The sequence below is a fragment of the Motacilla alba genome, chromosome 21 (genome assembly GCF_015832195.1).
Source record: "Motacilla alba alba isolate MOTALB_02 chromosome 21, Motacilla_alba_V1.0_pri, whole genome shotgun sequence".
In the NCBI taxonomy this organism is placed as follows: Eukaryota; Metazoa; Chordata; class Aves; order Passeriformes; family Motacillidae; genus Motacilla; species Motacilla alba.
The window spans coordinates 4201418-4224965 of NC_052036.1; the positions used below are offsets into that span (position 1 = coordinate 4201418).

General features: G+C 46.0%; 1 protein-coding gene across 11 annotated transcripts in view; it reads left to right on the forward strand.

Annotated features, from left to right (window-relative positions):
* CAMTA1 (calmodulin binding transcription activator 1) overlaps positions 1-23548 on the forward strand; it is a 241944-nt gene that overhangs the window by 213743 nt on the left and 4653 nt on the right. For 7 of the 11 annotated variants that reach the window (XM_038159679.1, XM_038159686.1, XM_038159681.1 and 4 more), the window contains 12 exons: positions 1300-1439; positions 1684-1880; positions 2226-2304; positions 3120-3435; positions 3802-4322; positions 5463-5650; positions 6003-6249; positions 6730-6801; positions 7790-7810; positions 10252-10445; positions 10637-10711; positions 15383-15413. In XM_038159679.1, the coding sequence (XP_038015607.1) occupies positions 1300-1439; positions 1684-1880; positions 2226-2304; positions 3120-3435; positions 3802-4322; positions 5463-5650; positions 6003-6249; positions 6730-6801; positions 7790-7810; positions 10252-10445; positions 10637-10711; positions 15383-15413 (2081 nt within the window). The remainder of the gene's footprint in view (positions 1-1299; positions 1440-1683; positions 1881-2225; positions 2305-3119; positions 3436-3801; positions 4323-5462; positions 5651-6002; positions 6250-6729; positions 6802-7789; positions 7811-10251; positions 10446-10636; positions 10712-15382; positions 15414-23548) is intronic. The other 4 variants (XM_038159680.1, XM_038159682.1, XM_038159684.1 and 1 more) reach the window with 4 other exon arrangements.

A 23548-nucleotide genomic window follows, 5' to 3' on the forward strand; every position in this document is an offset into this window, starting at 1 on the left:
GGGGATGTCTCCAGCCAGTGGAGCCGAGCTGTCTTGTACCAATGTCTGCAGTATGGTCCTTAGTGCAGTACAGCAGAGATCCACATCTCTCCAATACCCTCTGCTGAGAGCTGGGCCTCAGAGTGTGGCATATGAGTACTCCTACAGCCTTCCAGGGAGGGCTCTGTTCTTCTTGGAGAAGACTGACATGTTTAAAACTTCATCAGAGCGTGTCTATTTTGGTGCACGTACTCCTTTTGCTGTCACTGGGAGTGGTTCTGGGTTTATGAGTGTTCTGCACCACCACACCATCTCTGTGGATGCATGAAACTGAACAGTATGAGGGCTGTCTCTCCCTTACAGTTTACTACCTATGCTCTTAGCATGATATCAAGATTCATTAAATGTTCCCTATGCACAAAACAGTCCTGCCCAGCTTCACATGAGCTGCATGAAACTGCAGAAGGAGCTCTGCATTTGCAGCCATTCCCTCTGCACCGACTGGCTCTATCCAGAGAATCATTGCCTCAGTTGATCTCTACAGGATCAGGTTCAGCAATGATCTGAACCTCCCTGCTCCACCATTCAAGCCTTAGTAGCTGTAGGGTAGTGCTATGTTAAAATGCAGTGAGGGGAAAATTGGTAACACAGACCTGAGGTTTCTGCAGGGACCAGAGGGTTCCAGAGTTGCACAGCTTTCCAGAGTGGTGTTACAAGATTGTCAGTGCCCCTACACCAAATTCTGATAGTTCTGCTTCTGGCACTTGGCTGAAGCTGTTTTCCAAGAAAGGGAGCTGGCCAGGGAAGGAGCCAAGTGCCCTGTTAAAGGCTCCTTTTCCTAAGCACACAAGGAAGCAGAGGAGCCTTTTTCTTCCAGATACCATTATTGCATGATTCCAGGAAGCAAGACAACCTGAATTCAGGACTGTTATAAAGTAGGGGGGTGACTCTAAAATGGCAGATGTGATCTTACTGAAATGTTCAGTGAATGGTATTTTTGCTTAGAGTTTGTGTTTTGAAAGACTTTGCTTTACCCCTTGTATTGTGTGCCTACAGCTGGACTCACAAGGAAAGGGTTTTGTCTTCTGCCTGCATTTTTCATTTTTCTGTCTGTTTTCTGTAAGGAATTTCTCTGGAATTGCAGTCAAAGGGTTGTTGCAGGAAGTTGAAGAGCTAGGATGAAGTGTGTGTGCATTTCCAAGCAGAGCAAATCTCCTCTGTCACTTCCAGAATAGCTGTTTGTGACTTCCTGTAGTTGGCTGTGGAAACCTGAGCTTCCTTTCCGTGGAAATGTCCTTATTCTGGCTTTCTCCAACCCAGATAACCAGTTCAGGATGTCCATATTGGAGCGACTTGAGCAGATGGAGAGGAGAATGGCTGAAATGACAGGCTCCCAGCAACACAAACAAGGAGTAGGAGGCGGGAGCAATGGGAATGGGAACAGTGGAACACAGGTGCAGGTATGAGCCCTTCTGTGTCCAGACAGAGCTTTATGCTTTCTTACCAGAGGTTTTTTTGGGGACTGGGGTTTGGAAAGGGTTGTAGTTTCTCCTAAGTAACAAGTCTGGTTTGTGGGTGTCTAACAGCAGCTGGTTTTTGGTCACGTTTGCCACTGTCTCAGTACTTGTAGAAGTGGAAGGCTGCCCGTTCAGGGCAAGCTGCAGCTCCTGTCCATGGTTAACTGGGATGTGTGTGGTGTTTCAGTGCGTTTCTGGGACTGGGAGCCTGGGCAGCTGCTTTGAGAGCCGTGTGGTGGTGGTGTGTGAGAAGATGATGAGTCGTGCGTGCTGGGCGAAGTCCAAACACTTGATCCACTCCAAGACTTTCCGAGGAATGACGCTGCTCCATCTGGCTGCTGCCCAGGGCTATGCTACTCTCATCCAGACCCTCATCAAGTGGCGGTAAGACCCAGCCTGCTGGGCTCTGGGCTGTCAGCACAGGCATGGCAGGAGCATACGTAAACTCTGCTCAGTCCACCTTTCTGGTTATCTTGTACAAAGAGCCAAGCCACTGAACTTGTTCCCGTGCCCTGATCTGGTGGGAGCTGTCTCTTGAGAGCGAGTCCAGCTGCTGGCTGTATCATGCTCTTCATATCTGTGGTGGGGGCACTGTCTCTAGTAAATACGTGGGCTGTGGGCATGTGTGTGGCCTCTTCTCTGTGGTACAGGGCTTTGGATAAATCTGTTCTTAGACAATGATCCTGACACGGCTACAGAGCATCATTCCTTCTCTTGTTTCCCCTGCAGCACCAAACATGCAGACAGCATTGATCTGGAGCTGGAAGTTGACCCTTTGAATGTGGATCATTTCTCCTGCACTCCTCTGGTAAGAGCAGAGTCTGAAACTTCTGAGTCTGAGGGCACTTTGGGGAGTTCTTTCTGATGTGTTATTTTCCTAAAGTGTTTCACTCTCTATAGAGTGGATGTTCCTGCTGCTTAAATGGTAAGACAGGGTACTATCAGCTTCCTGGCATTTTGTTGAGAGAGAGAGCACACAGAACAAAACTTTGTCATTGAGAAACATGAGGAGAGGGGACAGACAGATGGTTCTGGTTAGTGTTTTACACAGCATCTAGTCTCCACGATCATGGTGTGAAAAGGACTTTACATGCCTTCTTTCACATTGTCCTCTGTGACTGTTTAACTGTAGAGGTTGTAAAGTTATAAACTGTCTTGGTCACTGGAGTCATGAAATCATGACTGAGAACTTAGACAAGCAAAAAGCCAAAACAGATGGAACCAGAACAGGCAGTTTACAACTCAGAGTATTGATTTTATGGTTTCCAACCTTTGGTCCTGTCTGCATGTTTCTGACCCCAGAGATTCTTTTGTGCATGAAGGTGTTCTGGCACTGCAGTGATGTCAATGTCACCAAAAGAACCCAAAACAGAAGAAAACAAACTGTCAGCTTTAGTTGTCAATTCTGTGTTGTAGGAGAGAATAGGGCGTATTCAATCCCCTATGTTGGGTTGGGCTGGTTTTGTTGGGTTAGAACATTTATAAACATGATCTGCTGGCCTTGAGCGTGTCATGGTTTATTTTATCAGAAGAGTTTTTCCTTGAGCTGGGACCAGACTCCACTGCATTAATAAGAGAGGAGAAGGCAGGTCTCCAGTGGGTCAGTTACCTTTTCTTCTTTAGATGTGGGCCTGTGCCCTGGGCCACATGGATGCAGCTGTTGTGCTGTACAAGTGGGACCGCCGAGCCATCTCCATCCCGGACTCCCTCGGGAGGTTGCCCCTGGCCATCGCTCGCTCTCGGGGCCACGTGAAGTTGGCAGAGTGCTTGGAGCAGCTACAGCGAGATGAGCAAACTCAGCTTGGGCAAAACCCCAGGATTCAGTGCCCCTCGAGCACAGACTCCAACACAGAGAGCTGGGTGTCCCAGTGGCACAGCGAGCTTGTTGCCTCTCAGGAGCCTCAGAAGGGAGTCACAGTGATTTCCAGTACAAACACAGGTAAAGCATCCTGGAGGGTGTGATCTGTTTTGCTGACATTTAACATGTGAAAATGTGGGGCGAGGAGCTCACCTGGGCAGCAGGTGCCACCTGTAGCCTTGCTGTCCATGCTTAATTCTTTTCTTGTGCTACATACACTTGCATAAGCATCAGGAAGAGGAGTGAATGCCTGCTTTGGAAAGACTTGTGTATCTTAGGAGTGGCTGAGGCAGTATCCTCCCTGGGTGGTTGTTACTCCCTTTGCACATCCTCTCAGGTGTCCATAGAGCACAGCACAAACTTTGGCCTGAGGCAGAAGCTGCTGATGTTCCTATAGCAGGCGTGAGTTGCATGTTTAGTTTTGACCATTGATCTGTTTGTTTACAGAGCTGAGGCGGCCAAGATCAGAACCTTCCAGCTATTACAGTAGTGAGACTCAGAAAGATTACCCTGCACCCAAAAAGCATAAGCTGAGCCCTGAGTATTTTCAAGCCCGGCAAGAGAAGCTGCTTTCCACTGCACTGAGCCTGGAACAGCCAAGCATTAGGAAGCAGAACTCCAGCTCCAAGCAATCCTCCACTGAGACAATCAGCCCCAGTGAAGGGCTGAGGGACTATGGCCGGGAGCTCTCCCAGCACATCCCAGAAGTTACTGGGTACCGGGGCTCTGGCAGCCAAGCAGGCATCAAATGGAACCCAAAAGACATTTATATTGGTGTGTCTGCAGTGCAGGTGGCAGGGAGCCAGAAGGGCACTGCCCTGGGGAAGGAGGCTGTGGCCCATCGGCTCCGCCAGCGGGAGCAGATGAATGTGTTGATGATGGACAGGGAGATGGTGGATGCAGAACTCTTGTCCTACAGGGACAGCGCAGGGGATGAGGACTGTTTACACCACATGGATGAACTGCAGGTAAACACACCCACGGCACCAAGATCAGCAGTCTCCTAGAACACAGAGGCTGCACAGAGGATTCTGACCATAAGAAACTCCCATGGAGGCCTCTAGTGACTCTGAATTGTGCTTTGAGGAAGGTGGTGGCCACACAGTCAGTGTATACTTTCTTCCAATTTCAATGCAGACATAAAAACTAATGGTTAGTTAGCATTTAGAGTTGTACACTTCAACAGCATACAGAATGCACAAAATTGTTTGCAGTTGTGCAAGGAAAAAGGACAAAGCAGAACCTGATCACAGCAGTGCATGTGACTCAGGTGGCCCAAAAGTCCTGTGGGAACTGGGCAGAAGTCCCTACAAAGACAAGATGTGAGATGGGTAGTGCTGTGGTTGCAGGTCAGGCCTCTGCACTTCAGAGGGAAGGAGGCAGGAAAGAGTGGAGAGTGGGTTTGGGGAAGGAGGAATCCCACTAGGTATGGAATAGAGGAAATAAAAATATAACAGAAGCCGGAGAGATATATGAGATGTAGTCACTGGGAGAAAGATACTGTGGTTGTCTGAGCAAATGGGTAATGGGAACACAGCCTTACCTGTTCTGCCTTGGCATCTCTGAATGTTCCTCCTGGCTGGTATAACATGGGTGAAGCAGAGCATTGCAAAGCAAGAAGAGTTTTTATTCTGAGTTGAAAATTCCTGTGAGACTTGCTGAGCTGAGGGATGCCATTCAGAAGGATTCCTGACAATGTTTTGTCCCAAGATTTTTAACTTCTCTTGATGTGCCTTTATTGTCCTGTTGCGCTCTACTGCACATCTCAGCAAAAGAGTGGCAAAGTCACTTTTCCTTTGGAAATAACATACTAGTGACAGCTGTAGAGGGAGGGCCCAGAGACCTTTCTCCAGATCTCTTGGGGTCCCCATAAAGGGAAAAAAGAGGTCCAGGGAATTTGAAACCCTGAAGTACTCGGTCTGAAGAGGCAGAAAAGCAAATGAGCACTGGTTAATGGATTTCTCTCCACTGCTGAAACAAACAGTAGAATCCAGCTTACACAGGTTTGGGCAAAATGGGGAATTCTGTCTAAAGCTGGGCTGTAACATGGAAGCACAAGGCACCTTGTTCCAGGCAGCTAAAGTTTGCTGTTCTTTCCCCCTTGACAGGTGAACATGATGACACTTGCAGAGCACATTATTGAAGCTACGCCTGACAGGATCAAGCGAGAGAATTTTGTGCCAATGGAGTCGCTGCTGGTGGAGAGGACAGACAGTGCTGCCATGAGCACCACCATGAGCTGGCTGGCCAGTTACCTTGCTGATGTCGATCACTTGCCCAGTGCTGCACAGATCAGGTCAGTGAGAACTGTGAGGTTGCTCTGGGTTTTGGGGTGGAGTGAGTGCTGGGCAGCATGTTCTGACTCTTCAGCCTGCAGGTGCCAGGTCTCACTGAGACTCAGTTCTGGTCTTGCTGGCCCAGGCACACTCCTGTGCTCAGATGTGTTGTTGCCAGCGGATGGGGTTTTCACTCCAGCACCACATCTGTGCAGTGCAGGACAGGCAGGCTCAGGGGTGTGGGATGTTGCTTGGAGAGAGAGACAGGAGCATAAACTTCTGTCTTGAACTCAGAAATGTTCTTGTCCTTATCTGTGATGCCAGCCCAAATGTTTTGTAAGCCAATAATTGCTACTGTGATTGGTATTTCAGAAGTCTGTATAGTGAACCCCTGACCCCTTCTTCGAACACCAGCTTGAGCCCTGCAGGCTCACCAATCAGTGAAATAGCTTTTGAGAAACCCAGCCTTCCCTCGGCAGCAGACTGGTCTGAATTTCTGAGTGCATCCACCAGCGAGAAGGTAGAAAATGAGTTTGCACAGTTAACTCTGTCTGATCATGAGCAGAGAGAACTCTATGAAGCTGCCAAACTCGTCCAGACAGTATTCAGGAAATACAAGGTACGTGGCTCAAACGTCCAGTGTCCTCCTTGATGGGTGTGTGAGAGAGAGAGTGTAATTTGTTACAAACCAAAATGTGGGACACACTCTGGGGACAAAAATACAGTTTCTATCATAACCTTAGTTCCTATCATAACCTTTTCAATGCTTCTGACATTTGCTTGTTGATGTTTGCCCAAAAAGTACTGTATAGGAAGTGCATGCTGTGCTGTGCTGTGGCAGAGCAGCACTCACAAAGCACATCCTCAAAATGTACCCCAGAGGTTCTGCTTAGTTGCCCATTGGGTGTAAAAATGCATTTTGAAGGTTTGTTCCTTATGTGAGTTGACAGCAGAGGCATCTCCAGGAAATGCCTAGGCCTGAGTTGGAGCAGGCAGTGTTGACAGGAGAGCTTTGCCCTGCAAGCAGCTGAAAGCCAGATCACCTGTCCTGGGTTTTGGTGCACTCTGCCTGATGCTGCCCCTTCCTTTGTCCACACAGGGTCGTCCTCTCCGGGAACAGCAGGAGGTGGCTGCTGCTGTCATTCAGCGTTGCTACCGAAAGTACAAACAGGTAATCAAGAAAGTGCAATCCTAAGAAGCACATGTAAGGGCCATGAATGCACCCTGTTGTAGTGGGCATTGTCCCACTGTTCCTCTCCTATGCTTTTCAGCATGCAGTAATGAAGTACCTTGCTCAGGCAAAATTGAAAAGGGAAGAAGATTTGTGTTCTGAATCTTAGTTTTGGAGGGAATCCTTGAAATTTGTTTGTGATAATGCCTGTGGTTTTGCTGTGAGATAGAGGGCTGTGATTTCCATATTGGCCTTTATGCATGCTACAGCCTGAGGATTCTCTGACTGGTTGCTTGCCAAATTTCATTGTGAAATTGAAGTTGGTTTTGCCTTTGATAAAGGTGAAGATGAAAAATAGGTTGTTTTATTTTGCACATACTAAACTTTTATTAAACTTTGGGAAGTCACATGTTGTAGGTTGATGCAAGTTTTTCCAGGACTGAGACTGTTCTCCAGACTCTGGTTGGAGACATGTTTTCAGGCTGAGTTCTCAACCCCAGAAAAAGAAGATTCCTTTCCTTTTTTGTTTTTGGTTGGGTTTTTTGGTGGTTCTTTTTGTTGTTGTTTTGTTTTGTTGGTTTGGTTTGGTTTGAGGGTTTTTTTTGGTGAGGACCGGAGCCCATATTCCTCTTCACACTTTACCCTGCTCGACACAATCTGTCTAATGCCTGGCAGCATGGTAACAGAAAGTGAGGCAAGGCACCCATGCTCTTTTACAACCCTCAAAAACATTTATTTGGGAAGTCTTTTTAGAGTTAGGTGACTGCATTGTGGTTCACATCCATCCCATCACATGGCTTTCATTCTGGAGTGATGCTTCCTGTAGTAGGGAAGCTTAATTCCATTCAAAAACTGCTTGAAAATTGCTTTGTCTTGGATCCTGGAATCTCTTCCTTTTGAAAGAAGATTGTTTGGGTCTTTTGTTTTGTTTTGCATTCTTTATTTGCAGAACTAACGTTAACTATGTATTTTTCTGTTTCTCCCCAAGCTTACTTGGATAGCCTTGAAGGTAATACAAATACAAACACTATTTTGGAAACAGTTCCCTATGGGTCACTAACTTTCACACTCTGTATAAACAAGGAGAACCTGGCATTTTGGAGAAACGTTTTAATAGAATCCATTAGTGGATTGAGAAATCAATCAATCAATCCTGTGGTTAAGAAATCAAGGACAAACCAGACTTTCTGGGAGTTGTGTAGGGACTGCTGTGCCACAGTTGCATCAGCTCCCGTGAGCAGGGATGGGCTGAGCTGCTGGGAGGGTTTTGCAGACAGTTTCCAGAGGACAGGCTTTAGTGCTCCTGATCAGCTGTCACTTGGTGACCTTCGTCTTGGCATTTGGGGAGCACAGAACATTTATCCCACCTGTGAGCCAGTGTCCTCTGCATTCTGCTTGCCTGCTGAAGTGTTTTGACCATTCATCTTTGAAATACCTGTGTGCTGAATTCCTTAGACCAGCATCTCAGCGCGTTGCTGCTCATGCTGGAGGCACAGCTGTTGGTGCCACTCTTCAACTGTTCACAGTCAGTAATTCTCTGCTGGAAAGATGGGTTTCCCAGCTGTGCAACATCTTGATCTTGTCAGATTCTAGAATCGAATGAGCTTTTCTCAGGGCTACCAGGAGGCAAGGTGTGCATTTCCTGGAGAGAATGTGTCCTTGGGGTGATGTTCCATCCACAGCTTCCCCTGCCCTATGGTTTTGGGTCAGGCTGAGACCTGTTCTGTCACCACAAGTGGGCTGAGCTCTGGGACACTGAGCTCACCAAGGCTTTCCTCTTTGGGGAGCAGTTCAGGTGACATCTTCACTGATGCCCTTTGCAGAAGGAAGAAGGGAACAAGAGTAGGACAGGGTGCAACTCCTCGGGTCTTAGAGTTGCATGCAGGCATGATTGGGTCTGGTCTATGCAGTGACTGCTGATTTCTCTTTCACATGCCTTATTCCTCTGATCTGGTACTGCACTGATCAGCAAAGGCTTGTGACTGGATTGGAACAGTCACAGCTCATGGCATGGTTTTGTATTTGAACCCTTCTGTTCAGGGGTTTGCAACTCAGCCACAGAAGTCCCATCTGGGCTAAAACTTGGAAGGAAAACCATTACCAGCCCATGAGTGGACTTATTTAAAACAGCAAATTTAAAATCACAATCTGATCCATTAATTTAAAAATGTTAAAAAGAAAAAAAGAAGGAAGCAAAAATAAAAAAACAGTAGAAATTAATAATGGCAAAATATGACTGCTCCTAATGACTGCTTCAATTCCAAAAAGTGAAATTTGGTAAATGGTGGTCTGTGATGATATTGGAGGATTTTTATTTTTTGTTTGGAGTTATGTTGGGAGGGTTGTTTGTTTGCTTTTGGGGTTTTTGTTCCCAGTAGAGTGGAAAATACTGAGAAGTGTTAGGACATTACCCTGTATGGGGCAGTAGCTGCTACTCGTCTGTCTGATAAAGTGAGCAGAAGTTAAAGCTGGTAGTATATCCAGGAACAATAGAGACATCAGTTTTGAAAGTATTAAAAACTTACCAAAATAAGATCAGCAGACACTGAAAACGTCTGTTATAGTAGTATAAGTGCAACTTCTATACATTATTCTACATTTCTGTCTTAGAAAGGACTTAAAAATATTCATGAATGCACATGGTTTCTGTTAAGTGGTCATCACCTTGCATGCTGTCAGAGGAAAAGGATGTAGAATAAAGATTTTCTTTTTAAGAGTTTGCACCTGCTTTACTGGGAATCACAGGGCTGGAAATAATACAGTGCTAGATGGAATTTGGGAAGTGTGTGACTGCTCATGCAAATTTGTGAGTCCATTGGATGCTTGTTACAGATTTCTAATGAGATTTTGTTTTGCCCGTGTCTTAGGCTCAGAATTAAACTTATAACTATTGTGGTTTTGGGGGTTTGTTGGGGTTTGGTTTTTAAGAAAGATGGGGACAGACATTTGTTGCAATAGGACAAGTGGTAATGGTTTCAGACTGAAAAAAGATGGATTCAGATTAGATACAAGGAAGAAAGATTTTATAATAGGGCTAGTGAGTCACTGACACGGGTTTCCTAGAGATGTGGCAGATGCCCTCTCCCTGGAAACATTCAAGAGCAGGCTGGATGGGGCTCTGAGCAGCCTGATCTCCTTGAAGATGTCCTTGTTCACGTTGGGGGGTTGGCCTAGATGACCTTTAAAGATTCCTCCCAGTGCAAACAATTCTATGATTCCATTAATCCAGTCAAACTGTTCCACAGGCAGAAAAACAGATGATGCAGACTAAATTCTACCCCGGATCTTATCTAATTTGCTGTCACCATTTTCTTACACCGTTCCCAGTCAGGGAATAGATACTCATTTACTTCTTGTCACATCTTAGTGGCTCAAGAGTCTTTAACTGTAGGAACCTGCTTCTTCCTGGCCCTACTGGGATGCCTCAGCTTCTCTTTGTTTCTGTTGTAGTATGCACTTTATAAAAAGATGACGCAAGCTGCCATTCTTATCCAGAGCAAATTCCGAAGTTACTATGAGCAGAAAAAATTCCAGCAGAGCCGCCGAGCCGCGATGCTGATCCAGCAGTACTACCGCAGCTACAAGGAGTGCGGCAAGAGGAGGCAGAACCGCCGGGCAGCCAGCATCGTGCAGCAGAAACTCAGGTGAGCCCCGGGCTGCTGGTGCTCTTGGGAGCTTTATTTTTATTGCTTTTGTGCTCTTCAAGGCTGTGCTGTGCTTCACAGACAAAGGCCGGTGGGAAAAGGAGTGTGGTTCGTAGGGTGATTATTTCTGCATTTAGTAGTGTTCTCCCCAGTTTTGCCTGCACTTCAGTGTTGGGGTTTTTTGTGTTTAGAAGCAGTCTGCTTACCAAGAAGCAGGATCAAGCTGCTCGCAAGATTATGCGGTTTTTACGACGCTGCCGCCACAGGTATGACGCTATCTTTTGGTATCTGCCCTTCCTTAGAGCAATGTGACAATATCCAAGTGTGTCTGCAATGAGTGCAATGTGAATATGATAGAACCAGCTCACTACAGGTTTTTAAATGAAAGAGCAAAGCTGAGCTGTTTCCAAGATGCGCTGTCAAAAATGAAATCTTTAATGTTGCTGGAAGGGAATTGTGTACAGCTTATAATGTAGAACAGCTCAGGTTGTTTGACTTTAAAAGCTGGACTTGAGAAAGTCTAAAAAAAAAGCTTGTTTAAATCATAGCTACAGCTTCTGAGTGCCGCCCAAAGCATCCATGGTATGTTGGAAAGTGCAAAAAGTGACGACATCTGGTGTGTGCTGGAAATGCCTTTAGTTTGGTCACAGAATCATTTGGTTGGCTCTCCTCAAGTGTGTGTTCTCTTCAGTGTGGGTAGCTGGGATGTGGCAGAAGAGCAGCACAGGTTAGTTCACGTCAGCCACTCCACAGACATGAAGATGAACCAGCATGGGAACAGCACAGGCTTGCCAGTGCTCCCCTGTGGCAGCCAGCAGTGCCGTACCAGCAGGGTGTTTGCCGTGGGTTTTACCTGAAAGGATCCCCTATATGATCAAGTTGCAAACTGTGACTTTGCCTAGACAGTGGTGAATCCTGAATTTCTGACTCTGCCCCCTCCATTCTCACTGCCCATGCATTTCATCCACTCAGGAACTGGTCACACCTGATGCGTTTTGAAGCATGTTTAGTTCAGTCCAGTGACATTTAACAAGGAGAGCTCTTAGAGGCATGTGATAGACTCCTGATTTTTGATACAGACTCAGTCCTTATTGCAGGATTTCAAAGCTTCACTTTGTAGGAGGTCAGTGTGGCTGATGTTGTGGAAGTACATCTTACCTGCAGGTTCAGTGGGAAGTAACATGTGTGGACAAGAAAGAGGGTTTTGTAGTTCCCAGGCTGATTCCAAGTGCTTTTGAAACAGCCACAGTCATTGATGAAGAAGCACAAGTGACTTCCCTCTTTCAGCAGGGCATATGGAAGAGACCAAAGTGGTTGTTTTGTTGTGTTTGCTGTGCAGCATGTCCTGGAGGTTCAGAATTTCTATGTCCTCTCAGATCCACTCGAGATCCAGGCAGTCCCTGGGGGAACCATGTGCCAAGTTTCCATCCATGGGGTCTCTGGGGTCAGCCTGAGAGGGTCTTAGAGCCAACTCGGACACAGGCCCAGGGAATGCCTCTGGTCTGGCTGTGTCCCTGGGGTTCCCACCAACACCCGGGATGTTCCATGCCCTCCAAACAGGGCTCAGTTAAGACTCCAGCTGTTGAGTAACACAGACTGTGCAGGGCTTAAATTGCCCATGATTCCAACAGTTCTTGACTTCAGCTTGTTGCCTTCCTCTTCCTCAGTGCCTCCTCTTCCCTTTGCAGAGAGACCCCGCTCATCTGCACCCAGGGTCAGTCTTGTCTCTCCAGCAGCACAATTGCTGCTCTGGGCAACCCTGCAGGAGGAGTTTAGCTCTCCTTGGGGAGTTCCAGACAGAAATTCAGCAGCAGGGGGATCCTCTGTCGTTAGGCTCTCTCTGGCTCACATCACACTGGACCTTCTGCAGCAGAGCACTCCTGTCCCATGTCCGTGTTTGTTACCAGTTGTGGTTGCTCAGGAATTCAGTCATGGTTCTTGGCTAGGATGCAACAAAAGGAAAAAGTGACTTGCCTCTACTGAAGATGTTAACAGTGTTTCCAGACTGGCTTGTTTTACCTTCTAAAACAGAAATGATCACAGGGATTATGGTTGCATATTTTCTCCAAGCAATCATAAGAGTTTAAAATTGCATTAATGTAACTGTTATATAGTAATTGACAAATTTGAGCTGGAGCATTGTGGCACTGGCAAATGCTAAAAGTGAAAAGCAAGACTTGCCAAACTAACAAAACCAGCATTCAGAATCTGCTTGAAAAATACATTTAGCAGATTCATAGAACTGCTTAAAAATGTGATAGGTTTGAGTCTTGTTCCCCGTTTTCCCCCTGCTTGCTAAAAAAGTTCTAGCAAGCAAAAAGGCATTTTCCAAAGCACTTCATGCTTTGTACACTTGGGCTGCATCTGTGTTCCTTTAGTGTCTCACAGACCCTCAGGCTCCTGTGGCTGCTGGAACCACACAGGGATCTGGTGCCTCTGCTCCGTGCAGTCAGTGGCAAATCAGGTTCTTAGAGCTTTATTTTGATTCTTAGAGCAGGATTTTGAGGACAAATTAGAGGCCTTTTGCTTGTATGAACAACTGTAAAGGAAAATATAATACTGGAAATTACACAGATCATCTACTCAGTGGAACAGAGCTTCACTTGCTCCAGTGTGTCAGCTGACTCAGACTGACCTGTTCGTTTCTTTGCTCCCTGTCCTGAGGAGCACATCCCTGCCCTTAGCCTGGCTCAGCCATATCCTGGTGAGGGCACCCACCTCCATTGCTTCCCAAAAGTGGCTCTGCAACCCTCTTTCTTAGCTGCCTTGTGGTGCAAGCACACTGGGGTACCAGGTGGAATTGCTTCCTTCTCTCCTGCTCTTCCTCAAGCTTTCTGAATTTTCTTTGTGTCTCAATAAGGGCATTGTTCCTCCCTGCTTGATTTTCTTGCTTACCTATTCCTAAGGAAAGAGTAATAAAGCTTAGGATGCTGAGTTTCAGATCACCTCTGTGTAAGCTTCCTAATTATATCCCTTCATGTGACACTCACACAGGGTACAGCTGATGAGGATGGGGCTGGTGCCTGGGCTAAGAGCCCACACACTCCTTCTGCTTGTTGAAATCTCAGTGCAGTCTCCTCCTGTATCATTCCAAATTAGCACACTGCTGCTGCAAACAAGCATTTAAGAAAGCCCCAGTCTCCAGAAAGAAACACTTCAGCCATCCAGGCTCCTGAACATCCAGGGATGAGCCATAACAGCTAGTACCTAATGTCAGTTAATGCTCTGTGGTATAAAAATGGCACTGTGAAGCTGCTTTTTAAACCACAGTGCCTTGTCAGTGCAAGGGATAGAAATGACAACTATTTTGGGAAAATCTGAAGGAGTGAGAGAAAGGAGAGCTTGCACAGGAATGTCAAACAAACAGGATCTTGTAACAGATTTTTGCCAGTTGATAGAGCTGGGGCAAGAGGCTGCAAAAGCCAGTTGCAGTCTGTTGTAAGGAGAGTGAGCTAAGTGAGAAGGCAGTAAATGCTTAAAGTTCAGAAATTCAACCTTTGAAAAATTGAATGGTTTAACCTAGGTTTTTGTCCATGAGCAGATTCTATTGCTGAGCCAAAAATTTACTCTCAAGAGCTTATTCTGTAGCCTTTAGGTGAGATTTATTCAGGGTTTCCCCAGGCAACTGGCTGCTTGGTGGGGTTTTTTTTCCTGTTTAAAATTGATCAAAGCCTACTTTAAGCCAATTATGAGAACTGTTTGTCTGCTTGCATTCAGAACAGCTTACGTGGTCCTCTTGTCCTATTTTGCTTAATAACTTTTTGGCACAAAGTCTTAGTATCTCAAATGTGATTTTGACCACCTTGAGGATCTGATCCCCTGAATTTAATGTTTGTTGCCTGACTAGAAGGTATTTCAGGTGTTTTGGGAGAGTTAATGAGAGGTTCTGCAGTTGGAGCTCTCAGTAGTGGATGCATAGATGTTGATGAAAATCAGAAAATACAGGAAAATCAGTAAGTTTTAGTTGAATATACTCTTAGAGAAGATACTGGAGCTCTAGTAGCTGAATGTCATGGAGACAAAAGGGATCATTCATCAGCAGGAGTCATTCTGACCCTCAGACATGTATTGTTTCCTTTTGACTTTGAACAAAACCCCCCATATTTATCCATCTATTGTCATATTCTCAAAAATCTGGTGAAAACATGCATCAGCATAACACAGTATCAACATGATCTGTCACAGAAGTGTTGTTTATTGAGGATGAAACAGAAACTTCCTGGCCTCCCAGGAGAGCTTCACCCATCTTCCCATGGTGCCCAAACCTGTCAGCTTGTACTCGACTAACTTCCAGCCCAAAGCTTGCCCCTGACACCTCCTGTGAGCTGAGCTGCCTCCAGGCTCACTGTCCTGGGGCAGAACCAGAGCTTTGCATAGTTAATAATTTTGGAAAGACTCCACCTACTTGGTGATCCCCAGATGTGACACCTCTAGAGCTGCAAGGAAATCCGGGAGCCCCGGATGGGTTTGGATTTGCTGAGCTGAATTCATGCATGGTACAGCCAGCTTGCACTGGGAAGGTAACCTCCTATTTCCTGTTCTTTCTCTGATTTGTAGGAAACTTTTGCTCTTCTGGGGGATTTCTAAACCATTGCTAAAATGGAATTATGATCTGCAGTGTTTTCTATGGAGTAGCCTTTGGGGTGAGATAGAAAAGAGGTGATGGCTGCCAGGGGAGGCAGGATGCAGCTAGAAATGCCACGGGAATGACAGCGTTGGGTTTTTTCTACTTGCTTATAACTTTCTGCCCTAAAGCACCTAAACACAGGACTGCCCTTCCCTGGTAAGGAGGAGTCCCTAGGCAGGAGTGGGAAGGGTTCTTTCTCTCCAGGCAAGCAGAAGTGCTGTCTCCTCCTCCCTGAAGTGAAGCTCTGGGTAAGGTACGGTTGTTGCCATGTGTGTCTAATGGCTCTTTGGTATTGTTTTGCACTCTAAAGCCCTCTGGTGGACCATAGGCTGTACAAAAGGGTGAGTGTAGCTGCCTGCTAGCCAGTTCCTCTCTTCCATTTTAAATATATTTGCTTTCTGCTTGCTTGCATGGGGCTGCGGCCGAGATACGCCAGTAAGTTTCACCTCCATTAATTATATGAAAGAATCTTTAATGAACTAACCCTACTGCAATGACTCACACTGCTGCTTTTGTAACAGGACAGAGCTCTGCAGTAGATGTTACCAGTGCATGAATGTGTGAAAAAGGACATGTATATTCATCATGGGCATGCTTAGATGGCATTGTTGGTGGGGTATTTTTTCAGTATCCAAAATGGCTGTGAGTAGATGTTGGAATTTGACAGGGTCTGCACTCACACACTCCGTTGTCATGGACTGCAGCAGCATTCAGGGTAGCTCATAGGAAGCTGCACTGCAAGTGCAGCCTACTCTAAATGAGTATTTATTTCTGCCGAGCCAGATGGAAGCAGAAGAGCTCCTCACACTGCTCTTTACTCCCAAAGGTGGTTAAGCACCAGTGTTTATAACTTGGTCCTTGGTAAGTTGCACTTCTGGTGGTGTTACAGGGCCAGCTTTTTGACAGCTGTTTATGTCATTTATTAATCCACATATTGGGAAGGAAAACAGAAAACTGAAGATGCTGTAACTGTGTTACAGTAAGTGCCAAGAGAGCATCTGTTGGGAGTCTCATTCTCAGCACGAGGAGCCCACTCACCTGTGTGCTCAGTCATGTTGGTGGCTGGCTGGGTGTGAGACAGCAGGCTGGCAAGAGGTGGTGTTGCCTGGAATCAAAAGAAAAGCTTTCCAAACAATATTAAAGGGCTGATAGAAAGAGCAGTTCTTCAATAAAAGCATTCAGGTGCAGAAAACATAGGTAAGAGCATGTGCGGTATAGGATTTTGTACAGTTTTTATAAGGTTAATTAATTTGTGTATCTAGCAGGTAAATCCAATAGTTTCACCCTTGGGCCTGCCCCTTGGAATGTCTCCAGGAGGTTCTTTGCCCTGATATCTTGTTTTGACTCCCAAATGCTGGTGCAAAACAGGATGTCCTTGTTCTTTTCCTGAAAATAAGACTAAATAAAATTTCAGTTGTGTGACATAATGTATTTAAAAGGGTTAGCGATTATTTTAAAGTGTGAAAAAGGGTAAGAAAGTGCTAGAAACTATAAAACTATATATTAGAAACCTACAAAGCTACAAATACATGAAAAAGCTACAAATCTTTAGGTATCAGTGTTAGTGACAGCTCTCTCAAGGCATGTGCTCAACTGCCAGCAAGGCTGCTCTGTTCCCTCTCACACCTGAGATTTTGTTAGGGCAGCAGGGTTTTTTGTAAAAAACTGCTGCCAGAAACTTCACAATTTGTGTGCTTATTGCTCCTGTGTTCAGCAAGAGAAGGGTGGCCTGGATCCTTGCTTCCGTGAATGTTGTAAAAATAAAACTGTATTGTTGATGACAAAATTTTATGGACTTGGAGTTGCAGAGATCATTTTCGAGGCTCAAAAGTGAGAGCATGAATGGGGCCTGAGCCTGCTGGAGACACCATTATTTGTTTAACTGTTTAGGCTAAGAAAGGAGCAGCAGCTAATGACATTTGTTTCCAAATTATGACTTCTGTGCTACCATTTTTTGTTGTATGTCCTTGTTTTTTTACAAGTTAAAATTTGGAGTTTTTACTAATAACAGATGAAGTAGGAATTGGGTGAAATAGGGCAAAGGCCCTGATGTACCTGGGGCAGGCTCTGCAGGGGCTGCTGCCAGCAGAGGCCAGTTGTCAGTGTTGGAGGAGAAATGGTGCACTTTAAAGGCTTTGTGTATGTGACAGCATTTGAGAAATTAGCAGGAAGCAGATTCTGGATGTTTGGTAGCATTTGCAGGTTTTGCCTGGGATGACCAATGATTGTGATGGATGGGGAAATGGGGTGGCTCTCTGTCTGGAAAAAGTAAACTGTGAGCTATCTCAGTATGTACTGGCTGCTGTTCTGCCAAAGTAAGTCTGTAATGGCAAAATGTGCTGCTTTGCATTCTGACAACACCCTGTGTGTGTGTGTGTGTGTTGCTGGAGTGCACAAACACCAGGGGTGTTCCCAGGCCTGCTGATGTGCACAGGCTGCCACAGCCCCTCCTGCTCAGGGAGTGCCTGCAGACATGTCTGTAATACACAAATTGGGTGTTTCCTGTACATCTGCTGTTGGAGTGTGCAGAGAAATGATTGCAGCATTTGCTCCTGGGCTTCAGTTTTAAAACCTTGAGTTTTAAACTCAATTCCAAATTGAGTGATTTTTTTTTTTCCTGGATATATTTGGGTGACATTACACCAGGATCAGTAAAGAGGAAGAGGCAGGAGATTTTACTATCTGACTCTTTTGAGACGAGACTTAGTATCCTTCTGCAGCACAAAATTAAAATACCTTTTAGGGGAAAAAAAACCCAGTTGCCTTTAAGTAACAGTTTTCATCTCAAGGAAACCTGCTTCAGTAGAGGGATTTCAGCTACTCACCATGTCCCCCTACATAAATATTTGCCTTCATATCAGTCAAACCATCCTTCTGTAGCAAAAGAGAGCTTTGCTCCCAGTCCAGGTGTAGAGGTGAACAAATTGCAGAGCTGCCTGCAGCGTGACCCTCTCTGCCCTACCCTTGGCAGGAGATGATCTGGAGGAGATCACAAGGAGTGAGTCTTTCCCATCTCAAGGGGATGACCAGTCAGGCACCTTCTGCCTACAGCAAAACTTCTGTCCTCTATGGGGCAGAACAAATGCACTTTTTGCCCATGATCATGAGTACTAAAGACTGCCTTCATTCAGCTTTCATGCACAAATAAGCCCCCTTGCCCCACCATGTCCTCACAGTTTGATTGAATGCTGCTCTCCAGTTTCAGGGAGTTAAGTGTGTAGCATCTGAAGTAATTTCTCTGGTAAGTACAGCTGCATTTACCTGAATAAACAACATCTGCTGTGTTTTGTTGTTCTCTGCATACTCTTCCCTCTTTTGGCATTTTAGCAACAAATCTTTTCCTACTCCTGTGCATCTAGGATTTGTAGTTTTAATGTGGTTTTAATCTGTGCAGCAGGCATTGCTTTGAGGTTCCTGGTTTCTTGCTTCTCTTAGTAAGATGGAGACTAGAGGAAAATTTCAAGGGATAGGAAAGTCCTGTTTGTTAGAGTTCAGGCCAATGTGTGAAAATGTCATATTGGGATATGCTTCACTGTACCTGCAACAAAAGTTTTCAAAGTAATTTCTTTTTTCATTTACCTCTTGCAGGGGCTGAATGTGTTTGGAGCTCAGATGTGTGTATTAAATTGCAGACTGCATGCTCTGGGGTGTCATTCTTATTGGGCCTTTCTGTCTTTTTTGTTTTGCTGCCTAAATGAGGTATCTGGAAAAAGGCAAGATCTCCCTTGTCTTAAATATCCCACAGGCCATTTCAGCTCTCAGAGCAACAGGTAACTCACCAGCCAGCCTTCTCTGGCTCTTGCACCCTGTCCTGTAAGCTGATCTTCAGCATTTGGACTCATTGAGCATTTCCCTGGCTGGGCATTACGGGGTCACTCTGGTGGAGCAGCTTTGTGTGATGCTTTACCCATGAAGCCATGGTTTGCTGTGACCTTTTCTGAGTAGGGCTGGTTCATCTGCTGACAGCCTGTTCAGGACTGGGGAGGGCATGGGGAGAGGAGCTGCCACTTGCTGGGGCTGTTGCTTCCTACATTGCTTCAGCACATACTGATGCACCCCCTGTACACTGTCCAAGTGAGCAACATGGTGTGAGGGGCACCAACTTTGGCTGGCTGGAGCAGTTTGGGAGCCAGGATGTATCTCCCAAGAGTCAGGGTTCAAAGCTCATGTTTGAAATCATCTTCTCTTCCCTTTTTGTATGTCAGCATCACGGCTGTGATTTCAGACACCTTAGCAGTGGTCATCTCTATTGCACGTGCTTTTCCCTTCCATCGGCTCTTCAGCACTTGCAGAGGGAATTACTTTGTGCCTTAGAAGTGCTTACTGTCTGGAGAATATGTTATCTGGGGAGGTGTTTGTTCCAGGCTTCATCAGTGCAAAATCAGAGGTACAATCCTTGCAGTTTTGTGCATGGTTCAGAGCTGCTGGCATAGGATGGTGCTTTTTGTTTGGAGACCTGCAAAAGTCAGGGCCTGTTTCCCATTCTGGGGTGCTCCACTCACAGCTGGGCACCACTTGAGCTGTCCTGACTCCAGCCCCCATTCAGCTCAGGGAGGCACTCCCAGAAGTGATCCAAGCCAGTGTGACAGCTTGTAGACTCCTGGAGAGGTTTGCACCCCATCCAGCAGCACCTGGCCTGCTGCTGTCACTTCCATTGCCCTCATTTCCTCTGTTGTTTAAAAAAATAATCTCACTGCAAGTCTACCAGACTGGGTTGAAACATCTTCTCTAACATTCTTTGTGCTGTTCAATTCTGTAAATCCCAGTAGTGTTCTTTTCCTTGCAGCAGTTTATTAATGCTTGTAGCTGCAAATGCTACACTTTGGTTCTCTTCCCTGCCTCAGTTTGAGACTGGAAAAATTAGTTAACCAAAGAAGATTGCCTTGTAGCATGAAGGCAGTGCTATAGTTCACTTAAAATCTCTCCTAGCAGCACTTACTCAAAGGATTTCTATTCTCAAGGCTCCTAATTTGTCCAAAATTCTTCCCTGGTCAACCTGTATTTTTAACTGCAGTTGAAAATTTTGAGGGTTTATTACACTGAGTATTAATGAAGAGGAAATACCAGTCCCTGCTATTGTTGTAGCCAAGTCAAGTGCCCCTGAGTGAGGAACTCAAGAAAAGTTAAGAGAAGACTGAAAGGACTTCTAAGACACAGGAAAGGCTGCAGTGCAGGCTATCCAGGAAAGAATTGGTTGAAGACAGTCATTTTTAGGTTCTCTTGACAAAGCATTTCAGACAATGATTACTTTGGTGCATGAACTGGTTCTGGCACCTCCTGTCTATCATGGTTTGAGGAAGCAGCATGGTGTTCACAATAACAGCTCAGAGCTTCTCCAGTGACACTCTGGCCATGGGTTGGTTCCATTTTTGGTAACATTTGGAGGTATTTCAGTTCACTCAGCTGTGCCTGCTGCAGAGCCCACGGTGAGCAGGGCTGCCCTGTACCAGCTGCCAAGGAGAAGGAAGAACTTCCCTGGCATCCCAGGCCCAGCTCTGGAGAGAGGAGCAGAGACTGACAGCTGCAGACTGCAGGTTTCCACATCTACCAGGCAGTGTGTTAATGGAATAAAGGACTCACAGTAGCTGCCTGCACTCCCACCTGCAGTGGGACACACACACTATTGCATTGAACAAGGACATTGCTTAATAAATAAAATGTGGTGGCTTAGAACAAAGAGACTGGTTAATAAATAAAATATGGCAGCTTAGTGAATTTGGGTGGTTATCACCTTGAGGCCTAAGTGTGTAAATGCTGTGGAATGCAGGGTTTTTTTAAGCCATACCACACTAAATAGCATTTTTCAGTAACGTACCTCTAGCAGATTTCAGTTTATACCTGTAGGGAAATTCTGTACTGTTTTGTGTCTGTGTTTTCCAGCAGTAGTTATTACACCTGCATGCAAATGATGTAAATCCCACCTGACCAAGGACAATGTTGCAAATGCAAAGTGTGTGACACTGTCCCATCTGATATCCTTGTCTCTAAATTGGAGGGACGTGGTTTTGAGGCTGGACACTGGGTGGATGAAGAACTGGCTGGTTGGCCACATGCAAAGGGCTGTGGTCAGTGGTTTATGGTCCAGGTGGAGGCCAGTGATGAGTGGGGGCAGTGGTGGGGCTGATACTGTTCAACATCTTGGTCAGTGCCATGGGCAGGGGGGACTGAGGGCACCCTCAGCGAGTTTGCTGACACCACTGAGCTGTGTGGGAGGGAAGGGATGGATCCAGAGGGACCTGGACAGGCTGGAGAGCTGGGACTGTGACCCTCAGGAACAAAGTGAAGTGCAAGGGGCACCTGGGTCTGGGCAATTCCACACACACAGACAGGTTGGGTGGAGAAGTGATTGAAAACAGCCTCGTGGAGAAAGACTTGGGTCGTGGTTGATGAAAAACTCCCCATGAGCTGGCACTGAGTGCTCCCAGCCCAGAAATGTATCCTGGGCTGCATCCACAGGAGCATGGCCAGCAGGGGAGGAGGAGATTCTCACCCTCTACTCTGCTCTTGTCAGTCCTGTACACAGTTCTGGTGTCCCCAACATAAGAAGGACAGGGAGCTGTTGGAGCAAGTCCAAATGATGCTGTGAAGTTGATAAGAGAGGACTGGAGCACCTCCCCTACAAAGACAGGATGAGAAACTTGGGGCTGCTCAGTCTGGAGAAGAAAAGATTGTGTGGAGACCTCACAGCAGCTTCCAGTGTGTGGAGGGTGCTACAGGGAGCCTGAAAAGGGACTCTTCATCCAGAGCTGTAGTGATAGGGTGAGGAGTAATTGATACAAATTGAAAGAGGGAGATTTTAGTTTAGATATTAAGAATTTTTTTTTTTTCTGTGAGGATTATGAGACACTGGAATAAGTTACCCAGAGAAGCTGTGGCTGAGCACCCTGGGATTCTGGAAGGTGTCTCTGCCCATGGCAGGGGAGTTGGGGCTAGAAGATATTTAAGGTCCCTTCCAACCCTTTATGTTCTGTGATTCTGTTTCTGCACCAGGACCTGTTTTAGTGCAAATGCTGAGTGCTGCAGTAATGAACTTCTGTTGGCATGTGTGTTCCAGGCAAACAGATGCAATAGTTGTGCACCAGTGCAGATATTGCATGCCGTAGGTTGAAGTTTGCAGCAAAGCATGTCTTGCATTCTTCCAGTGAAAGTGCTTTGTTAGTGTAGCCCTGCATGTGAAGTGCTAAAGTAAGGAATAGCATGTCTCAGTGGAAGAGCCACCAGCTTCTTTAATGTGCATGTTCTCAGTGAGAGATCTGTAATAACAGGTTAATTTTACATTACAGTACTGAAGTGCAACAGAAAACACTTGGAAGTTGCACTGCAAATCATGCATTAATTGATGGTACCTTAAACACAGCTACTCTAAGCTTTAAAAATTATCCATTGCACAGAGGCACAACATCTTTTCCAGCACAGCACCAGGGATTCTGGCTCTCCTGCTCCTAAGCGGTGCACTACTAGAAAGATTAATTAAAAATTCAAGGGAGAGGCTGCTTTTCTCTACCAAGAAAATAAAACTGGATATACTGGAGATCAGTAACTTGTCATTTGTCACTGTTCTGGCTTACTGTGTCAGCCCGCCTGTGTTTCCTGCAATGAAAAGGGGATCTGACTGTACCCAGCATGAAGAACCCCAGAGAGCTTAGAGCTCGGGCTGTCAGCCTGAGTCAAGGCTTGCTGCTGCCTTCTGTGCAGTGCTGGAGCCTCTTAATGTCAGCAGGCTCTTTTAGACCCCAGCCTGTGCAGAGCCCAAATCTTGCTGAAGAAGATTTCTCTGTGCAGCTGCAGCAGGCAGTCAGGCTCAGCATGGCACTGTCCAGGCAGGAGCTGAGAACCCCTGGTGCTGCTGGCTGCCTTGTCCCTCCTCAGCCTGGGGCCAGAGCGCTGCTTGGCACCTGCTGGGCTGCACTGCTGGGCTTGGGGTTCAGCAGTGTCAGTGGCCTTAGACTCTGAACACTCCCACTGTGTGCACTTGGCTGGCAGAGCCCTCTGTCTTCCCATACGTGATATTCTCCAGCAGTGGAATTAGGATAATTAACAAAGGTCTGACCTGCATACAGGTTGGTTTGATTTGACCCCTGTCGGCCACATTTCACAAATACTGAGAATGCATTTGAGTGCTAGAGCCTTTGAGTCAGCTGAAACAGAGGTAAAAGCAGCCAGCTCCCTTTCCACTGTGGTTCTGACTAATAGCACATGCAGAAAAATGAATAAATAAAATGGTGAAATGGAGGTGTATTTATAGAGATCAATTTATAGCCTTCATTCTATTCTTGTATTAGCAGGCTGGTGCAAGAGCCAAAAGATGTGTGGGTGTAAGTCTATGCACAGTAGCTACAAACTGTCACTGCTGCTGCTCAGCTCTCCTGACATGTTTTCTTACTTTTATTTACTTGGGCTTTGTTACATTCTTTCACTTGTAGCTGGTTGCCTTACACAGACTTGCATCTCTGACACTTTTTTTGTACTATACCTT